This window comes from Chinchilla lanigera, unplaced genomic scaffold, assembly GCF_000276665.1.
Source record: "Chinchilla lanigera isolate Chin_1 unplaced genomic scaffold, ChiLan1.0 scaffold00021, whole genome shotgun sequence".
NCBI classification, from domain to species: Eukaryota; Metazoa; Chordata; class Mammalia; order Rodentia; family Chinchillidae; genus Chinchilla; species Chinchilla lanigera.
The window spans coordinates 27,569,882-27,592,296 of NW_004955422.1; the positions used below are offsets into that span (position 1 = coordinate 27,569,882).

General features: G+C 49.1%; 1 protein-coding gene and 2 pseudogenes across 1 annotated transcript in view; 2 read left to right on the forward strand and 1 right to left on the reverse strand.

Moving 5' to 3' along the window:
* Znf341 (zinc finger protein 341) overlaps window positions 1-13,832 on the reverse strand; it is a gene marked incomplete at its 5' end in the record, with an annotated part of 46,421 nt that extends 32,589 nt beyond the window's left edge. The window contains 3 exon segments of the mRNA XM_013514211.1: window positions 7,069-7,218; window positions 10,352-10,548; window positions 13,722-13,832. Of these exon segments, the coding sequence (XP_013369665.1) occupies window positions 7,069-7,218; window positions 10,352-10,548; window positions 13,722-13,832 (458 nt within the window).
* LOC102026539 lies at window positions 7,239-8,288 on the forward strand (annotated as a pseudogene).
* A 1,476-nt stretch (window positions 13,833-15,308) lies between the features above and the next one.
* Window positions 15,309-19,485, forward strand: LOC102030544 (annotated as a pseudogene).
* Window positions 19,486-22,415: the final 2,930 nt, after the last annotated feature.

Consider the following 22,415-nt stretch of genomic DNA (forward strand, 5'->3'; position numbering starts at 1 on the left):
GGGGACGGAATGCATGTTCAGGCTGCTCTGAAATCACAAAAGAAAATTAAAGCATTAGGGCCTCTGGCTATCAGCTGTCTTGTTTATCAGCAGGGAAGGACTTCCACTTTGGCCAGCACAGGGATGGGACAGCTTAGAGGACAGGGCTGAGAGCCGCAGGGAAACAGCCACAGGAGAATTCTGAGAGGATGTCGGCTTCTTCTCTGTGAATATTAGCAAAACTGGCCCAGCCTATGCAGAAAGGGGTTAACAGAGGAGGCCTAACTGATCGAACCGAGACCCACACAGAACCAGACTGGACCTTCTGACACAAGAGAACTCTTTATTGGGTGGGAGAGCTACGCGGTGGGCTGCCTAGAGGACCAAGACAGCCCCGAGCTGTGCAAAGCTTTAGGTTTTTAAAGGCTTTTTCGGGGAGGGCGCTCGCGGGCCGGAACAGCCAGGAAAGGGGTTTTCGTGGTTAGAGTAGTCGTTTCTTGCAAGAACATCTGGTACTTTTATGGGTGGGGTCGGCTTTTGTGGTTGGGCAGGAGGTGGGGAGGTTACGGGGGAACAGTAAGTCCTCGCGGAGGGGGGTCTTTTGACTTTGTTTAATAAGGATAAGGGTGAAGTGATCATCTGGCTATTTTTTGTTGAGGAGGGGCGTTGGCGTGTTGTCTGGGATGAAGTCCTCGTGGTGACTCGCCTGGGTCGTCTGTTGGTATTGCCTGGAAAGGGAAGTCTGAAAGGAGCATAAGGTTAAAATTTTGGGTTGTGAGTTTTTGAACAGTGTTACGCACGAGGGAGATGATACAAGAGGCTATGAGAAGCATGATGCAGAGGCCTGTTACCGGCCCGAGCAAGGGCAGGAGCCATGGCAGAAGGTTACTCCAAAGTCCCGTAGGGGACTTGGCCATTTGGTAGGATTGAGCGTGTTGTTTGAGCTCTTGGATCTTTTGTTGGATTATTTTGGACTGGTTGGCAAAAAAACAGCATTATTTTTCCCTAGGAAGAGACTAGTATCTGTCTTTTTAGCTGTTAGGAGATCAAGGGCATGTCTGTTTTGGAGCACCATTGCTGTGAGCTGTTTAACCTGTGAATGAACTAGAGAGAAGTGTTTGCAACCTGTTTAAGATCATCTGTTAGGCGGTAAGCCTGCTGAAAATGGAGACCCACACTGGTGACTGTTTCAGCTGCCCCAGCAGCCGCGCCGGGGACAGAGGTTCCTATGAGGATCCTGATGTGTGCTGTGCGTCTTGACCTATGTAAGCCCCCATATAAGCCTCGAGGAATTTTTTCATCTGGGTAGATGTTGAAGTTTGGGGGCAGGAGTATAGGCGTATACTGTACTCCCTGGGGTAGGCACAGGTAGATTTTGTCCCCGCATAAGAAGGGTTGGGGCTGGACGTGGTGGTGCACGCCTGTAATCCCAGCACTTGCGAGGCTGAGGCAGGAGGATCACTGTGAGTTCAAGACCAGCCTGGGCTACAAAGTGAGTTCAAGGCTAACCTGAACTGCACAGTGAGACCCTGTCTGAAAAAGACAAAAAGAAAAAAAAACAAAACATAAGAAGGGTCGAGGGTCTGAGGTTGAGGTGTTATAGGTTTTTGTGTGGTTATATGGGAGTCTTGTTTTGTTTTCTGGGGAGCAGGACATGTTGAGTTGATTTTGTATACAGTATGGCTTTTAGAGGCAGGGGGTGTGAGCCTTGGATGTAGAGGGGGCATGGTGGCCTGGGTGGGGATGGCCACTAGGCGTGGTTGGTTTAGGCTAGTGTATATTTAGTAGCTAGAGAGGTTGAATGTAGAGAAAGGATGTGTAAAAACAAGCAGGTGATGTTGTTTAGGGAAGGCAAAGGAGGGTTGAGGGTCTGGTTAAGTTTTTTAATGTTATTTTGGATTTGTTGGATGCTGGGTGGAGGGGTAGGTGGGGTATGGAGTTGTTTGGAAATGAGGAGCTGGCTGCAGGGGTCAAGCCCTGTTTTGTCAACTCTGATCTCCAGATATATTTTGTTGGTCTAAGTTTTAGCATTGGGGTTGTGAATTGTAAGGGCAACAGGACTGTATTGTTGGGTCTCACAGGGGATTTTTTTTGTGGGGAGCAAGGGAAAGGAAATAGTGAGAGGGTCTGTATTAGGTCCTGGCTGAATGGAGTAAGGACGCTCAGGATCACAGTGTATGTAAAAGGTAAAACTGTTTTGGGTAGAGGAGTGGAGGACGACGTCTCCCCATGTTTGGCAACAGTCGGGGCATACATGGGATCAGGTTTTTTTAAATGTAGAGGTATTTGTGATTATTTGTGTATGTTTGTTCCCATCCCAGAGTGTCACAGAGAGGTCTTGGCTGGAGGCTGGAGGCGTCAAAGTATAGGACTATAGAGTTCCTGCAGCCAGAGGAAGGGCAGTCTGTCTGGTTGAGGTTCTGTAATTTATTTTCTTGAGAGTCAGTGATGGAGGTTCTGTTGGAAACAAGGAACCTCTACTGGGGCTGGAGGTAATCTTGAAAGGAAGCAGAAATCTGGGATGGGGTAAGGAGGAGAATAATGGTAATGCCCCAGAGGGTGGTGGCTGGGCTTTTCTGGAAAGGGAGGAGAGTTAGAGTTACTCGGGAACAGAGGAAAGGATAGGGGAGCGACCAAGGAGAAGCCAGGTGGGGTATATAGCCTCAGCTGTCCATCGCTGGTAGGCTGGGGCGCTCGCTTGAGGTGGGACAGGTGCACCCAAGGTTTTTTTCTAACAATTTGACTGCAGTGGGCATTGTGAGGATGACGGTGAAGGGTCTGGTCCACCTAGAAGCGGCGGAGGGGGTGAGATTTTTTAGGAGGACCTGATCACCAGGGGATTGATGGAGGTCTGGGACTGTTGCAGAGGGTTTGGGTAGGTACTGGTCGGCGTGAGTGCGGAGGAAGTGTTGGGACAGAGACAGCAGAGGTAGATAGTTTGTCAGAGGGCTGGAGTCCGAAGAGGGCAGTAGGTGAAGGAGGAAGGGGCGACCATACATAAGCTCGAAGGGCTTAGGCCAGTCGGCTGGCGAGGGGTGGCACATTAAGTGGGTGAGGGCAGCAGGGAGCAGACAGGGCCACGACTGTTGAGTCTCTATGGAGAGTTTGGAGATCTGAGCCTTAAGGAGACAGTGAGCCTTTTCCACTTTACCAGATGATTGAAGATGGTAAGGAGTATGTAAGGCCCACTGTGTGTTGAGGGCCTGGGAGACATGTTGGGTTATTTTGGACATGAGCCTGGCCCACTGTCTGATTGGATGGACCTTGGCAGGCCAAACCGAGGGATAATGTGTGAGAGGAGGACTTGAGTTACAGTGTTGGCTGTTCTGTGTGTGGTGGGGAAAGCTTCTATCCATCCCATAAAAGTATCTACCCAGGTCAGGATGAAGTGGAGTTTTTCGTGTCTGGGCATGTGAGTGAAGTTAATCTGCCAATCTTCCCCTGGTAGTGATTCCCTGAATTGGTGTGGGGTGAAGGTGAGGGGTGGGCAGAGTGAGCCCTGAGGGTTTGTTTTAGAACAGACAGAGCAGCGTGAAGAGATCTCTTGGAGGAGGATAGTTAGTCCAGGGTAGTATATGATGGGATTTAAGAGTCTTTTAAGTGGTCTCCATCTGACGTGTAGGGAATTGTGTGTGTCAGTGAGAAACTGTTTTGCCTGGCCATCAGGGAGACCGTATTTCCCTTCTAGCAGGAGCCACCCCTTAGGTCCAGGGGTGGCCCCGTGTTGTGTGAGTTTTCTGTATTGGGAATCAGAATATGAGAGGTCTGTTGGATGAGTGGGGGGACTCAGTAAGGAGAGTATTGGGGAGAGGGTCTGGGGGTGGCCAGGGTCATAGGGCCGCCAACTTAGCTCCCTTGTCCGCTCTGTCATTTCCCTCAGTGATCTAATCAGCGACTTGCTGGTGGCCTCGACAGTGTAAAATGGCTACTTGGGTAGGGAGAGAGGAGGCCTTGAGAAGTTTTAGAATCAATTTATTATTTTGGATGGAGGAGCTCTTAGTGGTGATAAAGCCCCATTCTGCCCAGATGGCAGCATGGTGGTGGACTATGTGATAGGGTATTTGGAGTTGGTGTAAATATTGGCTGTGGCTCTCGAGGCTAGGGTTAGGGCGCAGGTGAGGGCTATGAGTTCTGCCTTTTGGGAAGAAGTGTCTGGGGGAGAGGGTTAGCTTTAATGACCTGGGTTAGGGAGACGATAGTGTATCTTGCTCGTGAGCCTTTACAGTTTGAGGAGGAGCTTTTGTTCATGAATCGTGTATGCTGGGGCTTGGGAAGGGGTTGTGCATGGACTGTGGTGGCTGTAGGTATGAGGTCCTCTAGAGATTTTACACAAGAGTATGAGAGGGGAGAATCCGAGTATGGGAAGAGAGAGGCACGGTTAAGGATTTTATACAGTTTAAGTGTAATTTGTGGGTTTTTAATAAAGGTTAGATGAAACAGTTGCAGATGAGATGGTGCTAGTAAGTGTAAGGATTGGTGTGAGAGTAGATGAGGCAGTGAGGGGAGGAGACAGTGAGTTGTCCCTGGAGAGTAAGCTTTTGAGCCTCTTGGGCCAGGATGGCTGCTGTCATGACAGCCCCGAAGCAGGGGAACCAGCCTCGTGCCGTGAGGACTAGCTGTTTGGACAGATAAGCTATGGAGATAAGATCTGGGCCATGACACTGTCGCAGGACTCCAAGTGCCATCCCTCGAGACTCCATGATGTATAAGTGAAAGGGTTGGGAGGGGTTGGGCAGGGTCAAAGCAGGGGCCTTTAGTAGGGTTTTCTTCAACCGGTGAAAGCTTGGGGGATTAGCCTGGGTTGTCCTATTGGCTCCTCGGAGGAGGGGCATGGATGGCTTTATATAGGGGTTTCACGAGGAGTGCAAACCTTGGGATCCAGAGGTGGAAATATCCCACAAATCCTAGGAAGGATTGGATGGGTTGTTTGGTTGTGGGCGGGGCTAGAGAGTGGAGGGCTTTCCTGTGATCAACAGTGAGGTCTCTCATGCTAGGGGTGAGTTGGAATCGTAAGCAGTGAACTGAAGGGAGGGAGAGTTGTATCTTAGACTGGGAGACGCAGTAGCCCTTTTGAGAGAGAAAGTTTAGGAGGAGTACTGTGTGGAGGTGTGAGAAATGAAGAGAGGGGCTTCACAGGAGCAGGTCATTGACATATTGGATCAGGTAGCTGGGTTTGAGATCTAGGGTGGCCAGGTCGGCCATGAGGGCTTAGCCGAAGTAATACGGGTTATCCCGGAATCCCTGTGGGAGGACAGTCCAAGTCAGTTGAGATGTGATCTGAGTTACAGGATCCTCCCAGGTAAAAGCAAAGAGCAGGTATGACGAGGGATGTAAAGGGATGGTGAAGAAAGCATCCTTAAGATCCAGTACCGATAAGTGGGTTTGGGGGATGAGGAGGTGTTGTCCATGGTGCCTAGGAAGACTGTGAGAGTGAGGAAGCCAGTGAGGAGACTGAAGATGACTGTCGACCACAAGAAGTCCCAAACGGAATGAGTGATCCAGGCCTCTCGAGCTGACATCTCTGGTCAAGGAGGGGATCGAGTGCAGGGGAGGAGCGGCTCGGCGTGTCGACCCGACTTTTGGGAGAGGGTGAAGAGGCCAATAGGCATGAAGCTGGGAGAGCGAGCCGTCTGATGGTCGACAATCAGATCTTTAGGGAAAAAGAATGAGGAGCGGGTGACAAGAGCAAGTGATGTGGGAGGGGAGAATCTTTATGAGAAGAAGAGACGGGACAGAAGGAGGAAGGAGAAAAGGGCGATACGGTCCGGTCAAAGTCACAGAATGTCCCGTGACTCACAGTCGAGTCAATCAAGAAAGTGGGCAGGAGAGGGGAAGGACTGGAGGAAGGCATCCGAAATTAGGGTCTCAGAGAATTGGAGGAAGAGAGACGGGAAAAGGAAAGCAGAGAGGTCCAAAGGGGAAAAGAAGTGGGGGTGGAGCAAAGCCAAGAGGTGAGCTTGGTTGATGACAAAGAGGGTGTCCCGAGGATGGGGCTCCTGGAGGGACTGAAAGAGGCAACAGAGAAACTGAAGGTGTTGGGGGAGGGGCATGGAAAAGGGAGAGAAACAAAAAACTTACGGTTTGGAAGAGATGGTGTATGAGTAAAGATGTCAGCAATGTGGCAGGTCCGAGGCTCATGGTCTGCTCAGAGGTGAGTAGTTGCGGACCTGGGGTTTAGGCCCCTGATCGGGAGGGACCGGCAGATGCCTCGGCATCCGTCCCGGGTTTCGGCACCAAATGATCAGACCAAGACCCACACAGAACCAGACTACACCTTCTGACACAAGAGAAGCCTTTATTGGGCGGGAGAGCAATGTGGCGGGCTGCCTAGTGGACCAAGACAGCCCCGAGCTGTGCAAAGCTTTAGGTTTTTAAAGGTTTTTTTCGGAGAGGGCGCTCGCGGGCCGGAACAGCCAGGAAAGGGGTTTTTGTGGTTAGAGCAGTTGTTCTTGCAAGAACATCTGGTACTTTTATGGGCAGGGTTGGCTTTTGTGGTTGGGCCAGGAGGTGGGGAGGTTACCAGGGGAACAGTAAATCCTCGGGAGGGGGGTCTTTTGACATATCACTAACGTTGCCATCCCAAGGGGAGCTCGTTTGTACGACTGGCTCTTGACTGGTTTCTGAAAACATGGCTTTGGAACATCCCCTTGTTAATAAGGCTGTTTCACACCAGGGGCTTTCACCGTACTACAGTGTGGTTGACGGTGAGCACCTCCTCTGCTTGCTCTATGTGCACTAGAGAATCCCGAGGAGCCACTGTGTATTTTCTAATGGACTTGGGACATTTCATTAAGAATAAAAACGGGTGTCAAAGTAGCTGAACTGTGGCCGTGAAACCCCACTAAAACATGGCAGCTTTCTCACTACAGCGGGGCTGGCCCAGGGCAAGGCTCATAGTCACCCTCAGTGGAAGGCAGCTGCAGTCGAGCCCCTCTTTTCTACAAGATCCTGGATCTGCAGGAGTTACTCTGCAAGCCTGGAACTAAGACCCTGTGTGCCATGCCAAGCATATGCAAGGCCCTGCATTTGACCCCCAGCCCGGCCAAAGAAAACAGAAAAGCCCCCGTGAGAAGACTGTGGCCTCCTTACCTGCACAGGTGGGGGCCCCTGGGGCATGGGCTGGTCCAGGGACGTGAAGGCCGACATGGCAGACATAAGCACATCGTCGCTCACCAGGATGTTCCCCTGCACCAGGGTCTGGATCAGTGGGGATGGGGGCACTGTGATGTATGTGGAGATCTGGATGGGAGACAGGGCGACAGAGTGACTTGGCACCCGTGAGACTGTAAGGAAGCTGGGGGATGACACTAAAGACCCAGGTTCTGGAGTTTCCACCTCTCATGCTCTATGCTGCGTGACCCTGAGCAAGTCGCTCTACCTCTCTGAGCTTCCACTTAATCACTTACCAAACACAGAAAGGAAGTCACACCTCTCAGAAAGACATACCCCTGGTTTCTACACTAGGAAAACACTCACACATGTCCACAAATAAAGCGATTCCACACAGCCTTGTTCCTAACCATGAAAAACTATAAATAACCTAAAAAACTACCAACAGGGAAATGCATTAAAGATAATGCAACAGAATCATCAAACAAAACACCACATAGCATGAAAAATCAAACTGCACATGTGGAGTACATGTTCTTCTTTTTTTAAAAACCTAACTCTTCTGTTCTGTGCCACGACGGTGGTGCACATGAACATCCTGGCTGACGGTCTCAAGAGCATCACCAACACTGAAAGGGAGGGAGAGGCCAGGGCCTCCTCAGGCTGCTCCAGAGTGGTCACCTGGTTTCTTTCTAACTGTGAGGATGAAGCACAGTCACACTGGTGAATTTGAAATCACTGATGATCACAAGGCTGGAAAGGCGCTGGGATCCTCACAGGCAGGTTAAAGGAGTGTGGAGTGGTCAGCCCAGGTCTGATGTGCAGCTGAAAGTCCTAGAAAGATCCCAGAACAATCTGCTCCCAAACTGTCAGTTTGGTTTCACTGTACTGACAACCTCAGCTGGCATCACAGACCACAACGAAACAAGATGAAAACACATTGCACGCAAAATCCTGGGATTCTTTTTTTAGGGGTGTAAAACATATATACAAATAAAATGTCTCAATGGACAGGAAAATAAATGAACAATAAACAAAAATCTAAATAGTGTAATTCCTACAGTCACTTAAGTAAATGTTTCAAAGTATCCTGTAAAAGATATCCATCCACAGTTACCTAGGGGCAGGGGAGAGAAACAGCACCAAAGAAGCTTTGATTTATAATATTTTAACTTTTAAAAAACAGAAGGGGCTGGGCATGGTGGCCCACGCCTGTAATCTTAGCACTTGGGAGGTTGAGGCAGGAGGATCGCTGCAAATTTGAGGCCAGCCTTGGCTACGAAGTGAGTTTAAAGCCAATCTGAACTGCATAGTAATACCCTGTCTCAAAAAGACAAAAATAAAAACAGAAGACAAACCTGTACTACTGGCAAAGTTACAAATAAATAAAAACAATATCAGAGCCAGGCATGGTGGCACACATGTGTAATCTCAGCACTCTGGGAGGCTGAGGCAGGATTACAAAATTTATAATCAAGGAGTTAGACAAATGATGTTTTATGCTAGAGAGTCTATGAGAAGAGTCTATGAGAACTTGAGAAGTTCAGTCATTATGTCCTATGGGACTGACATGAATGTCTGTCCTTTCTTTCTTTCTTTCTTTCTTTTTTTCCAGTTATAGGGATTAAACCAAGGCCTTCACATGCTGCTACATCCCCAACTCTTTTTTTATTTTTTATTTTGAGACACGCTGCCCAGGCTAGGCTCAAATTTATGATTCTCCTGCCTCAGCTTCCCCCAGAGCACTGGGATTACACCTGTGGGTCACCATGCCCAGCTGGGTGAATGCTTTTATTATGAAGACACAAATGATGTCTACAAAGTGGGGGAAGATAATGTTCTAAAGGGTGAGGGACAGAAGCAGAGACCGCTTGGCCTGGCATCCTCAGACTCTCCCAGCCCCCTCAGTGAGAGACTCTTTCATCCCACCAAGAGCCCTGACCCAGGGGGTCCTCGATCCAAATCCATGTTCTAGACTGAGGACTCCAGAGGCTTCTCCAGACACCTCCAGCCTGGCCTGGTCTACGCTGTCTACATCATCTCTGCCTCCACCTCAAGGTCCCAGGGCACCTCAAATTCCACATCTGCCATGCGTGGTAGAGCACATCTGCAACCCCAGCACTTGGGAGGCTGAGACAGGAGAAGTGCCTTGAGTTTGAGGCCAGCCCAGGCTACCTAGTGAGTTCAAGGGCAGCCTGAACTATATAGCAAGACCCTGTCTCAAAAACAAACAAACAAACATAAAAATCTCCACATGTCCAGCTGCACTCCTAAGAGCCCAAACCTTCTCTTCAAGGACTCCCCAATTCCGATGATGTCAACTCCAACTCTGGGGCCACCCTTGACTCCTTTTTTTTGGGTACTGGGAATCGAACTCTGGACCTTGAGCTTGCCAAGTGGGCACTTATGTCGCTGCATGACATCCCCAGTCCTTTGACTCCTCTTGATGTTACATTTCTCACCCAATCAACTCACAGGCCCTGTCACAACCTTCAAGATATTTCTGAGGTCTCACTCCGTCTCACTCCCTGCACCCTGCTCAAGCCACCACCACCCATGGCTTGCATTTGCACAGCAGCAACTCCCAGGTGGGTCTCTTGCCTTGTTCTCTCTTGCCCCCATCAAAACCTGTTCTCTGTACAGCAGCCAGAGACATAGACAAGGCGTAAGTCAGATGAGGTCCCTCTTCTGCTCAAAACCCTCCATCCGCTCCCATCTCTCTCCAAGTAAAAAGCCCACAGGGCCCACAGGATTCCTGGCCCCTCCTGCTGCCTGTCTGCACCGCCTCCTCACTTGCTCATCCCCAGCCACTCTTCCATCCTCCTAGTTCCTGAAATAACCCAGTGCTTCTGCCTCAGGGTCTTTGCACCTGCTGCTCCTTCCATCTAGAACATTCTTCCCCAGACCAGCCACATGACTCACCCTTTCAGCTCCTTGGATCTCTGCTTAGATGGTGACCTCCTCCCAGAACTCTTCCCCAGATATCATCTACAATAGGGCAAAAACCTCCCACCCCCATCTTGGTCTTCCCTATCTCTCTACATTTAACAAGCTGGAAAAAGGTACATCTTTATACATGTGTTTGCATACTACCCATCTCATCCAACTCCACCAGGGCAGTGGTTTGGTCTGTCCAGTCCCCCACTGTACCTCCAGCACCCACAGTGGGACACACAGCCTTGACACACAGTAGGAGCTCAAAAGCACCTGCTGCATGAGCAAATGAACAAACAATCAAATGAATGAATGAATGAATGAATACCTGGCGGTTGGCAGGAGGTGGGGCCTGCTGGACGGCGGCAGGCGCTGCTGAGGGTGTGTAGATGCCGCTAGGGGCCAGGGAGACCGTGGCGAGGGCCGAGGCACTGCCCTGGCACTGTTCCCGCTTGTGAGTCATGAAAGCAGGCAGCGAGTTGAACTGCTTCTTACACTTCCCGCAGAGGAAGACATCCTCATCGTCTAGGGGTCACAGCCGCAGCGTGGCAGGGAGGAGACAGTGACGGAAAAAGAGTAAGTCGAGGGACGCCATAGCAGAGAGAGGAGAAGGCTGCGGCCAGGTACAAAATACCACCTCTGGATGACATTCTGTGACTTGCTGTGCATCAAACGTCAACCAAGTGCTTCCTAGGAGTTTCCAAAGCCACACAAGTACTTGTAGGAAGAGCCAGCCATGCACAGCTAGCCATCAAATAATTAGAAATCAGGACGGAATAAAGTGGGTTCACTCCCGAGTTAAGAAATTCAGAATCTTTATAGTTCAGGCTGGCTTTGAACTCACTATGGAGCCCAGGCTGGCCTCAAACTCATGGTGATCCTCCTGCCTCAGTCTCCCAAGTGCTGGGATTGTAGGTGTGCACCACCTCGCCTGGCAAAATTCATTATCTTTATCCTGCCTGAAATTATTCCCAGTCTCCAAATGGGCCAAGCCATCACCCCTCCCCCTGCCCAGCTGCCCCTCACAGACCTATTCATTCTAAAAGGCTTACCCGCTCCAGGAAGCCTTCCTAAAGCCATTGGCCATGACTCCTTCCTTGGGCCACACCTCTCCCATCACAGTTTTCTCATCTACCAGACTATGAGTCCCCTAAAGAAAAAAAATGGGCTAGGCGTGGTGGCACACACCTCTAATCCCAGCACTCGGGAGGCTGAGGCAGAAGGATCACTGCACGTTCAAGACCAGCCTGCACTACAAAGTGAGCTTAAGGCCAGCCTGAACTGCATAGCGAGACCCTGTCTCATAAAGACCAAAAAAAAAAAAAAAAAGAAAATGAGTCTTATTTATCACCATAGTTAATATCTCCTGGGCCCCTGGAAAGTCCACAAAGGATGCTTGTTGAATGAATGAAAAGCTAATTGAGTGACTAGCTACAGCTAAAACCCACCACTCATTATTGCTAAGGGCCTAACAGCCATGCACTGTGTCAAGCCTTTAAAATACATTGTAAGATGGATTTGTGGTGCACGCTTGTAACCCCAGTACTCGGGAGGCTGAAACAGGAGGATCGCTATGAGTTCGAGGCCAGCCTGGGCTACACAGTGAGTTTAAGGCCAGTCTGAACTACATGGTGAGACCCAGTCAGGAAAAATACCCCACATGCACACACTATAGGAGGGGTAGAGCTTTGCCAAGCATAATCAAGGTCCTGGGTTCAATCCTCAGCAGTGCAAAAAACAAACGAATATAATATGTTGTAAAAGTCAGGCAAAGCAGTGCATGCTTATAATTGCAGCTATTTTGGAGGCTGAGGTGGGAGGATCTCTTGAGCTCATTTGTTTGAAACTAGCCTGTCAAACATAGTGAGACCTTGTATTAAAGGAAAACAAATGATTTTTAGCTGAAATGTCTGTCAAGTGGGCATGGTGGCTCATGCCCATAATCTCAGCACTCAGGAGGCTGAGGCAGGAGGAATGCTGTGAATTCGAGGCCAGCCTGGATTACACAGTGAGTTGAAGGCAGCCTGAACTACATAGTGAGACCCTGCCTCTAAAAATAAATTAATTAATTAAATAAAAGTCGAATTGTTATTGAATTTGTGTGTGTATGCATATGTGTGAGCGTGTGTTCCTGAGGCCTGAAGCCACAGTAAGCACATATTCTACCTCTGAGCTATTTCCCCAGCCCTGATAGTCAATTTTAATTGTATCCTTCTTATACAGTAATACAAATTTTCATGGGGAATGTGGCTTCTTAGTTAAAGAATACTGTTACAACTGATACCTAGATGTCCCCAAGAGCCCCGTGCACTCCTAGCCTGGGCTTTTGGAAGGTGGCTAAGTATGGAGGTGATACAGCTGCCCTGCCTCGGAAGGTGTGGCTGGTGAGAGGTGGGTCACGGGTGTAACCTGGAAGGGTCTGTCCCCGGTTCCTCCCTTGTCTCTCTGCTTCCTGATCACCATGATGTGAGCAGCTCTTCCTCTGCCAAGCCCCTTTGCCTTGGATCCGTTGGACCATGGACTGAAACTGTGAGCCAAAGTAAACCTCCTCCCCGTTACGTTTGGGTGTCAGATGCTGCATGCCAGCGATGAGAAAGGGACAAAGACAAGTATGTTTCCCAGCCTGCTTTGCAGCCAGGCTTGTCATGTGACTGAATGCTGCTCAGTGGGAGCGGGTAGAGCATGCTGTAAATGCAACTTTTCTTAAAAGGACAAGGAAAGACTTCTACTTCTCTCTATCCTTCATCTTGGCTGGGAAGCAGACATCAAAGTGGGAGGAGGACAGCACCCCAGACTGTGTGTGAGGCAGCGGAGCCACACAAAGACACTACCATAACCACCTCCAACGGCCATCCAGGCTCTGTTATCAGAAAAATAAACTTTAAACTTTAATTCTGCATAAACCATACCAAACTTTGTTTCTTATGTACAACAGCTAAAACCAAGTCTCAAAGTCTCTAATAAGGTTTCTATAAACTAGAACAATTATTCCCATTTCACAGATGTGGAAACTGAGACACAAGTTAACTTACTTATCTGGTATACATCCCGTATCTTAGTCCACTAAAGAGTTTACAGCTAAATGTGAATTGGGAGGGCCACAGAGTCAGGAACTATGGAAACAAGGATTCAAAACATTCTGGGGGAAAAGGGGTTCAGATTCATTACACAGTCCAGGCTGGCCTCAAACTCACCAATCCTGCCTCAGCCTCCTGAGTGCTGAGATTATAGGCCTGTGCCACCACAGCTGGCTCAAACCAGCTTTTTATCTCCCTACCCGTAGAGTGGTTCCCAAGTACTCAAGAGAATTTGTAGAGCAAATAAATGCACAGATGACTCATAAGGGGACTTTCGGTAAATCGGAGAGCTCACGCTTTGCCCATTCTTTCCACAGAGGGAGAGTGGGCCGAGGAAGTACTTCTGGGGCTGACGTGCAACTGTTGCCAAGCACCGAGGCGCCTACCCACTCCCTATCGTGATGCCAGCTCCCCACATTCACTAAGTAGGTGAAAGAGGCCGTCCTTAGAGCTAACAGAGAAAGGCATGGACCTGAAGCGCCAGGCTGGAAGGGAGAAGATTCAGACACTCGAGAACAGCCTGGAGGCCACAGTGGCAGTTACTGCCAACCCTGCAGAAGCCCCCCTTGCTCCGCGTGAGGAGTCACTCACCCTTCGCCGATGAGCAGCGCAGATACTCACCCAGTGGCTGGATGGCAGGGGGCGCGCTGACGCTCTGGCCTGTCGGATCAGGGACTGCTCCTTGGCCATCCAACAACGACTGAACAGCCAGAACGGTCTGGTTGTCCATTCCTGAGAAAGGCAACGCAGGCTCTGTGGAAGGCGGGCCCACCACTTGTTCTGACATCAGCCTCACAGGCCAGAACAAGCACAAAACCACCAGGGCAAAGACAGCTGGCTGTGCCTCAATGTAATTCTTGCCTGCCTCTGAAGATCTGAGGCTAGAAACACGGTCCCAGAATAACAATTAACATTCCCTAGCCTCTCTTGCAGCTCAACTTTCTGGCTGCGAGGAGGGAAATTACGGTGCTACAGATGCAGCAAGGAAGAGTTCTACCGCTGCCTGGCAGGTGGCCCTCTTCCTTGTCCCATCCCCCATTCTGCTTCCTAAAGAATAAGAACCGTGTGGCCAAACCTAAGGATCACAAGACAAAACACTGGAAAGAGCCAGGTGAGGTGATACATGCCTATAGTCCCAGGGAAAGGAGCACTACACGTTCGAGGCCAGCCTGGGCAATTTAGCAAGACCTGTTTCAAAGTGAAAAAATAAGAAAGGCTGGGGATGAGTCCTAGCATTCACGAGTCCCTGGGTTTAATCCACGGCACCACAAATAAATGAATGAATGAATGGTAGATAAAAGGGACCAGGAGTGTAGTTCAGTGGCAAAGTGTACAGAGACCTTAGGTTCCATCCCTAGCACCAACAAAAAAGAAAAAGCTAGAAAGACGATGGGCCTGAGACTCTCAAATCCTAGACTGATTTCCTCTGGCATAAACAATCCTCCAGCCCTGAAGCTCCTGCTAGATTGGGCTCCCTTCTTACTCAAGGCTGCCTCTAAGACAAGCCACACAGTGCCTCTGGAAATGACATTACCCCGTCTTCCTCGCCTACACCCCACCCATCTCACAGGTCTGTACTCAGGCATCCTTGCTCTCCCTCCCATCAATCATCCTTCAACATCCGGTATCTGGTGAGGGGCGTCTTCATCCTCTGTCTTCCCTATCCACTCTCCAATCCTCCTGCACTGTTCTAGTGGGGCTTAAGACTTTCTAGCAGCATTGCTATATTTATATCTAGACGTCTTCCCACAAAGCCTCAGGCACTGGAGGCATTTTTTGAGGGAGATGATGTGATACTCATCTGTAGCTTAGTCCACTGAAGAGTTTACAGCTGGATGTGAATTGGGAGGTAAAGTCTGGTTGGCTGAGGTGGGCCCCTGGGAGTGTGGCCTGGAAGGATCTCTCTCCCTCCTCCCACCTTGATTTCTCTCTCTGCTCCCTGCTACTCTGCATGAGCAACCCTCCTCCAAGCCCCTCTGCCCTGCTGCCCTGCCATGAGCAACCTTCCTCCAAGCCCCTCTGCCCTGCTGCCTGTCTTGGAGCCAGGTGACTATGGCCCGAAACCTCTACAAACGGTGAGCCAAAATAAACCTTTCCTCTTTACAGTTGTGGGTATAGGCAGTGGTGTCAAACCTATTGCACACGTGCCATGGGGGCTGTTTGTTATCACTGAAAGCTCTAAAAAGTTCGCCACCACTGGTGCAGGGTATGGTGTTCCAGCAAGGAGAAAGTAACTTGGACAAGCACCCAACACACCCTGCAACTCGCCCTTCTTGGCTACCTTCCAGGCAACTCCTTGCCAGGCTCCTTTACTCTTTTCTTCTCCTGTCCACCTCTAAACGTTGCAAACTCCAGCAGCTCCTTCCATCTGGACTCCCCCTCCTCTCCCTCTCACATTTTACACTTCTACTCACCTCCAGTACCTGGAGTTACAAATCCTGGGTTCATACTTTCTTGACCAGGCCTCTGTAAACCCTCTACCATTTAATGCGAAACTGTATTTTAGCACCTGGCTGTAAATCTGTACATGGACCACACACGAACAAGTTTTACAGACTGTTTATTCAAAACTGTGAAAAACTGGAAATAGTTCCTTCAGTGAATGAGTGGTTAAACAAACTGTGGAACATCCAAACCATGGGACACTCAGCAACGAAAAGGTACAAACTATTGATAGACAACAACTTCGATGGATTTCCAGGGAATTATAATGGGCAAAAAGACTAAGTCTTGCCGGGCGTGGTGGCGCACGCCTGTAATCCCAGCACTCAGGAGGCTAAGGCAGAAGGATCTTTGTGAGTTCAAGACCAGCCTGGGCTACAAAATGAGCTCAAGGCCAGCCTAAACAGAATAGCAAGACCCTGCCTCAAAAAAAAAAAAAGTAAGTCTCCAGGAGAGACTCAGGCAAGGACAGCTGCTGTGGGACAATCCACCAGAATCCACCATACCTGCTGAACAGCTATAGAAGACTATACCAAAATAGAGAAAACTGGAGAAGGAAGGTACTTATGGAGTTGTACATAAGCGTAGATACAAAACTACAGGTCAAGGGCCAGGGATATAGCTCAGCAGCACAGCGCCTGCCTGGCAACCACAAGGTCCTGAGTTCAATTCCCTGTGCCAAAAAAAACTACAGGTCAAGCAGCAGCCATGAAGAAAATCAGACTAGGGGCTGGGGATTTAGCTCAGTGGCACAGCGCCCACCTGGCAAGTATGAGGTTGTGAGTTCGATTCCGGTACAAAAAAAAAAAAACCTCGCTCAAGAAAATCAGACTAGAAAGTGAAGAGGAAGGGGTTCCTAGTACCGCACTTTGTCATCCAAATAGTCATTCTTCAAGATGTGTTTATGCAGGATTCCAGGTTGTATCTCATTTTGATTTCCTTTCCATGGATCCAAGAAATACTTGGATTCTATCCCTCTGGGCAGTTCATGGATTCATCACTTGTTAAGAGTTGTTTGTATCAGATCCTACAGGGCACTGTCTTTTGTCACTCTAGAAGAGTTCTTCAGGGAAACTTTTAGGTTTTAGCCTCAAAATCTGTTAATGACAAAGGAACAATTAAACTGGCTGTGGTAGATTGACAGCTGGTGGGCAATCTGTAACACCCAGCTGAACTGAGTTCGCATGGTGCTGGGTTTGGGAGGCCCACCTGAGGATTGTTGCCTGCAGCAGAAGAGGCAGAACTGGAGAGGAAGAGGAGAAGCTGCTGGTTGCTCTTAGAAGCTGTAAGGAGCTGTTGGTTCTCTTGGAGGAGCTTGTCCTGCTGGCTTTCCTGATGAACTTGGCTGTTCTCATTGTCTGAGAAGCTCAGGACCTTGTGGTCGCTGAGAATGACTTCGGTTCACTTTGGAGGAGCTCTGGTCCTCACTTTGAGCATTGCTTCCTGGCTCTGGAGGAGAAGACTGTGCACTTCTCAGTCTCTGGAGAAGCTTGTCGTGTTGGCTTTCCTGATGGGAACTCAGCTGTCCTCATCATTGGAGGAGCTCAGAACCTCACTATCACTGAGGATGGCTGTGGTACCTTTCCGGGGAGCTCTGGTTCTTAGTTTGAGCATCGCTTCCTGGCTCCAGTGCAGATCTCTCAGCCTGCTAGCACAGATCCTTCATCCCACTGGCACAGACTTTCTCAATTCCACCACTGACCTTTGGGCCTTCCAGCACAGATCCATGAAACAGGCCTGCATGAGATAGTGTTATGGGCTCTGGGCCTCCAGTTAGACTAGTGGGAGGCACTGTTATGAGCTGTAGGTCTTCTGCTGGACTTATGCAGGTCATTACCGTGGGATTCAGGCCCTCAGCTGGATTCTTTGGTCTTTAGTGTGTGGACAGATTTCCTGCACTGTCTTTTTGTATATGATTCTTTGGGTGACTATTACAAAATAACCTTATAAAATATAGGTCCTGTATTATGTTCTTCCTCTTGCAAAAACCCCAAACTACAATAAATTTGATACCAGAGAAGTGGGGTCATTGCTATGACTATACCTGACTATGTGGGTCAAAAGCCTTTGGAAATGGCTTGTGGGAAGAATTTGGACAGGTTCAGAGATGTCGCCTGAAAGAGAAGCACTGGAACGCCTTTGGCTGTTCTGTATGGGAGATTCTGGTCAGAACTCAGAAGACCAGAAAGCTGATAAAAATCTTGGTGGTAATGACGAGGTTCAGGAGGTTTCTGCTGAGAAGAAAGACTGCATTGTTTGTTGGACTCCAGATGACGTATCTTATGGCTTAGCAGAAAGTTTGTCTGCATTTTGCTCATGTCCAAAGATTTTGCCCAAGACTGAGATTAAGGGCAGTGGACTAATTAAAATGGCAGAAAAAAAATTTCAAGGCAGTTGAATGTTGAGGCTGTGGCATGGCTATTGTTGGGGGCTTTCAGCCAGATCTACGTTGAGAATCAAGAGCAAAGAGCCAGCAGGATGATTTAAAATGTGAGTTTGGCCAGATAGGAAGCTCCAGTAAAGCTGTGGACTGCAAAGACAGAGCTGAGGAGATCCTGATTGCTCAGAAGGGACAGGAAAATAGAAAAGATGGCCTGAGGGCATCACTAGAAGCAGAAAGTCTCCACCCTTTTTGGCCTCAAACCTGCAAAATCAAGACTTTGCTCTGAGGAGAAAGCCACAGAGCACCATGTTCCAGAATGGCAGCGTCAGCCACCATATGAGGTCCCAGAATGGTGGCAACTTAGAGAATCTGTTCCTCAAAACCAGGTTCAGGACTTAATGTTTTCCCCGTTGGATTTTGGACCTGCTGTGGTCCCAGTGCTTTGCATCCCCATTTGTACCTTTTGGAATTTTTATGTTTATCTTGTGCCATTGGACGTTGAAAGTGTTTACCTTTTCATTTGTACAAAGGCTCACAGCTAAGAGTTTGCCTTAGCACTCAGAGGAGATGTGGGACTTGGACTTTTCAGAAATGCTGACACCCTGAGGATTTGGGCAACTCTTAGAGATGGACTAAAATGCCTTTTGTGCAAGATGTGCATGAGTCTTTGGTGGGGCCAGGAGTGGAATGTTATGGTTTGTGTCTAGATGTTCCTCCAAAGCCTCACACAGTCATGGGATGGGCTTCTAGAGTTTTTGATTGATGCATGGTCCCATGCTGGGATTATGGGGGTGAGTGCTACACCTGCCCTGGGACAGGTAGCTTGCATACAGTATAAAGGAGGAAAAGAGGCTGCTGGCCTCCGCTCCTCCCTTTTGCTCTTGTTGCTTTTGTTATTTTCCACCGCCATGAACTGTTGCCCTCTGCCATGGGCCACTCTGCCTTGCAGCCAGCCGAGTATGGACTGAAACTTCCACAAACTGTGAGCTAAATAAACTTTTCCTTCTTTAATTTTGGGTGTCAGGTATTTTGTCTCAGCAACAAGAAAAAAGTAACCAAGACACTGGCTGACTTTGGCCTTGCTAGAGCTTTTGGGATACCTATGAGAGGCTATACACATGAGGCAGTGACACTTGGATATCCATCTCCAGAGATATTGCTGGGGTCAACTCATTATTTTATCTCAGTTGACACTTGGAGGGTAGGCACCGTTTCTGCAGAATTGGCAACTAAGCCAGTTTTCCATGGGGATTCAGAAACTGATAAACTCTTCGGGATTTTCAGAGCTTTAGGCACTCCCAACAATGAAGTACGGCCAGAAATGGCCTCTTTATAGGACTGGAAAAAGACATTTCCCAAATGGAAACCAGGAAGCCCAGAATCTGGTGTCAAAATCTTGGATGAAAATGGCTTGGATTTGCTCTCGAAATGTTAGTCTATGCTCCTGCTCAATGAATTTCTGCCAAAATGGCACTAAATCATACATGTTTTGATGTTTTGGACAACCAGATTAAGAAGATGTAGCTTTCTGACAAAAATTTTCCACATACTAAAATCCGGGATAAATACTTGCATTTTTAATGTTGGTTCTAATTTTTTTCTCTTGGTTTTTTTCCGGTACCGGGAATTGAACTCACGACCTCGCGCTTGACAGGCAGGCGCTGCGCCACTGAGCTAAATCCCCAGCCCCCTGTTGCTTCTATTTTTGTCTTCTACATTTTTTTTGTTGTAAAACTGAAACTGTACTTCACTTTCTAACTTCAAAAGTATAATTTAAAAACATAAATATTGTTCAATATAAATTTAAATATAACTCTGCATATGTGTTTAAAAAAAAGAATAAGCCCCAAAAGTTACATACACTATGATTCAATCTACATAATATTCCTGAAATGACAAAATTTTACAGAAAACAGATTAGTAGTGGCAGGGGTGAGGGATGGGGCGAAGGGAAGGAGCTGGAGGTGATATGCTCTAACCATGCCACCACTGGGTGACACAGGACACATGGGATCGTTCTATGATTTCTAAAAAGTGCATGTGTGCCTACGGAGAAAAAATTTGCAAAAGAAAATGTGTAATTTTTGCCGGGCATGGTGGTGCACGCCTGTAATCCCAGCACTTGGGAGGCTGAGGCAGGAGGATCGTTGTGAGTTCGAGGCCAGCCTGGGCTACAAAGTGAGCTCAAGGCCAGCCTGAACTGCATAGCGAGACTCTGTCTCAAACAGACCAAAAAAAGAGAAAATGCTTAATTTTGAGAAGTATACTCTGTCTAAAGCTGAACTCAAATTCAACGTCATCTCCCACCCCTAAATTTGTTGGTCATGCTGTAATCCATAATAAAAACAAGACAACCAGTCCTCCCAAGCACAGCCCCTGAGGCACCCCATGATTCTTCCCTTACCGCACTGCTCCTCCTCCCGTCTCTAGACCTTTGGCAACTCTAGCCTATTCTCCACTCCCCTCGCAAATGTCTGCACTTGATCTCAGCCAGAAGGCCGAGAGCGAACCCCCAAATGTCTCAATTCACTCTTCCCTTCCCCTCCACTGTCCCCTGCCTGAGGCCAGCTCTCCCAGCTGGCCTTTCCGCCCTCTCCGGTCTATTCCTGGAGCAACCAGCCTGAACTTTATAAAACATACATCAGATCGTGTGGCTCCCCTGCTGGAAACCTTTTTTTAGCTTCCCACTGATCCCAAGATAAAGTTCGGAAGCTTCATCAAACTGATGGTGACGTCATCTCTAGCTGATTCCCCCCCCCACACACACACACACACTGAACCGCTATGCATCATGGGAGACCAGAGCTTTGCAAATGCAGTTCCCACAGCCTAGGTCATGCGGATGCCCCTCTCCCCAGGAGCTCCACAGAGCTGCCGCCCTCACCCTGGAGGTGTCCCAATGTCTTAGGAACTGGTTTCCATTTATGCATTTATTTTTTGGTCCTAGGGACTGATCCAGTGTATGCTCTACCACTGAGATAAACACTCAGCTGATTTCTCTTAATTTCATTATTCAATACTTCATTATTCAATTAATTTCTTCAATATTCAATGAACCTTTTTTTTTTGTTTTTGTTTTTGTTTTTTAGTTTTTCAGTTTTTCTCCGGTACCAGGAACCGAACTCACGACCTTGCGCTTGCCAGGCAGGCGCTTTTTGCCGCTGAGCTAAATCCCCAGCCCCGAACCTTTTTTTTGAGGCAGGGATTCAGGCTGGCTTTGAATTCACAATGATATTCCTGCCTCAGCCTCCCAGTGCTGGGATTACAGGCATGCGCCACCACACTGACTACATGATCACATTTTTGTAGTAAACATTTAAACAATGGAACCCCACTGCCTTCCTGGAGGGAGTCCCCCACTGACTATGACTCTCCACAGTATAATACCAGCTGTGGTTATCTTCTTTCACTGTTTACCTTTGCTAAAGGGGGACTGTGGCTCAAAGAAAATTCCTTAAATGGTACCCCTCTAGATGGGGAGAGGGTCACCATTTCATGGCGAGAACTCTGATCTGCAAGTAAAGTGTCTGAGATCTCCAAAGGAGCCACAAGACTCAAAGCATCAACCTCAGCAGGGTGTAGAGGTACACGCCTGTAACCCCAGGACTCCGGGAAGCTGAGGCAGGAGGATCAGTCACAAGTTGGAGCCCGACCTGGCAATTTAGCGAGACTTCATCTCAAAATTTTTTAAAAGGCTCAGTATGATAGCCCTGGTTTCAGTCCCCAGTGCAGGGGAGTTGGGAGAGCGATCTTCGACTTCCTACGGCCAGTCCAGTCCACTTCCCTCTCGCTCTCTGTCTACACACTCTGTTTGCTCCAGGGTCTAGTCTGTTATGGCCCTAGGTTATTACTAAGGCTGCTATTCAACGCTGATGCACAGCAGGTGCATAAGGAGGCCCTCAGGGTTTGCTGTCTCCAAAAACTTACAACTCGAGTCTGACGACCACCCTCCATTCCAAGATCGTGCCGATCACAGGAGTGTCGGTTTGGACCCCGCGTTTGCTAGTCTGGATCTAAGAGCACCACGTCTCGGCCAGACACGCGCCAGCGCGCACTTTCTCGGCCTCGGTTTGTAAAACTGCCCCTGGCATGATGCACAGAGCAGGCGCCCAGCGCTGCTGGTCCGGGTCTGCGAGCTCCCGGGCCGGGCCTCACACAGGTGGCGCCTCCTTTCCGGGTCTGCACCCAGCACGTGGCACACAGTTGGCTAAAGGGAAGTTCTCCGTGGCCAAGGAGCCTCGCTCAGTTGTTCGGGTACCCAGGGCGCTGCTGGCCCCTCCGCGCCCCCACAACCCGCGGAGCCTCCCGCAGGCCCCGCAGTTCCCTCGGGAAGCCTCCCCGCTTCACCGCTGCAGCTGTTCCGGCCCCGCGGCCCCCTCCCCGCTGGACAGCTCTCCCCGGCTGTTCCAGCCTCGGTGTCCCCCCTCGCCGCCGAGCACCTTCCAGGCCGCCGTTCCGGTCTCGACCCCCCCCCCTCCGCCTCGGCTGCC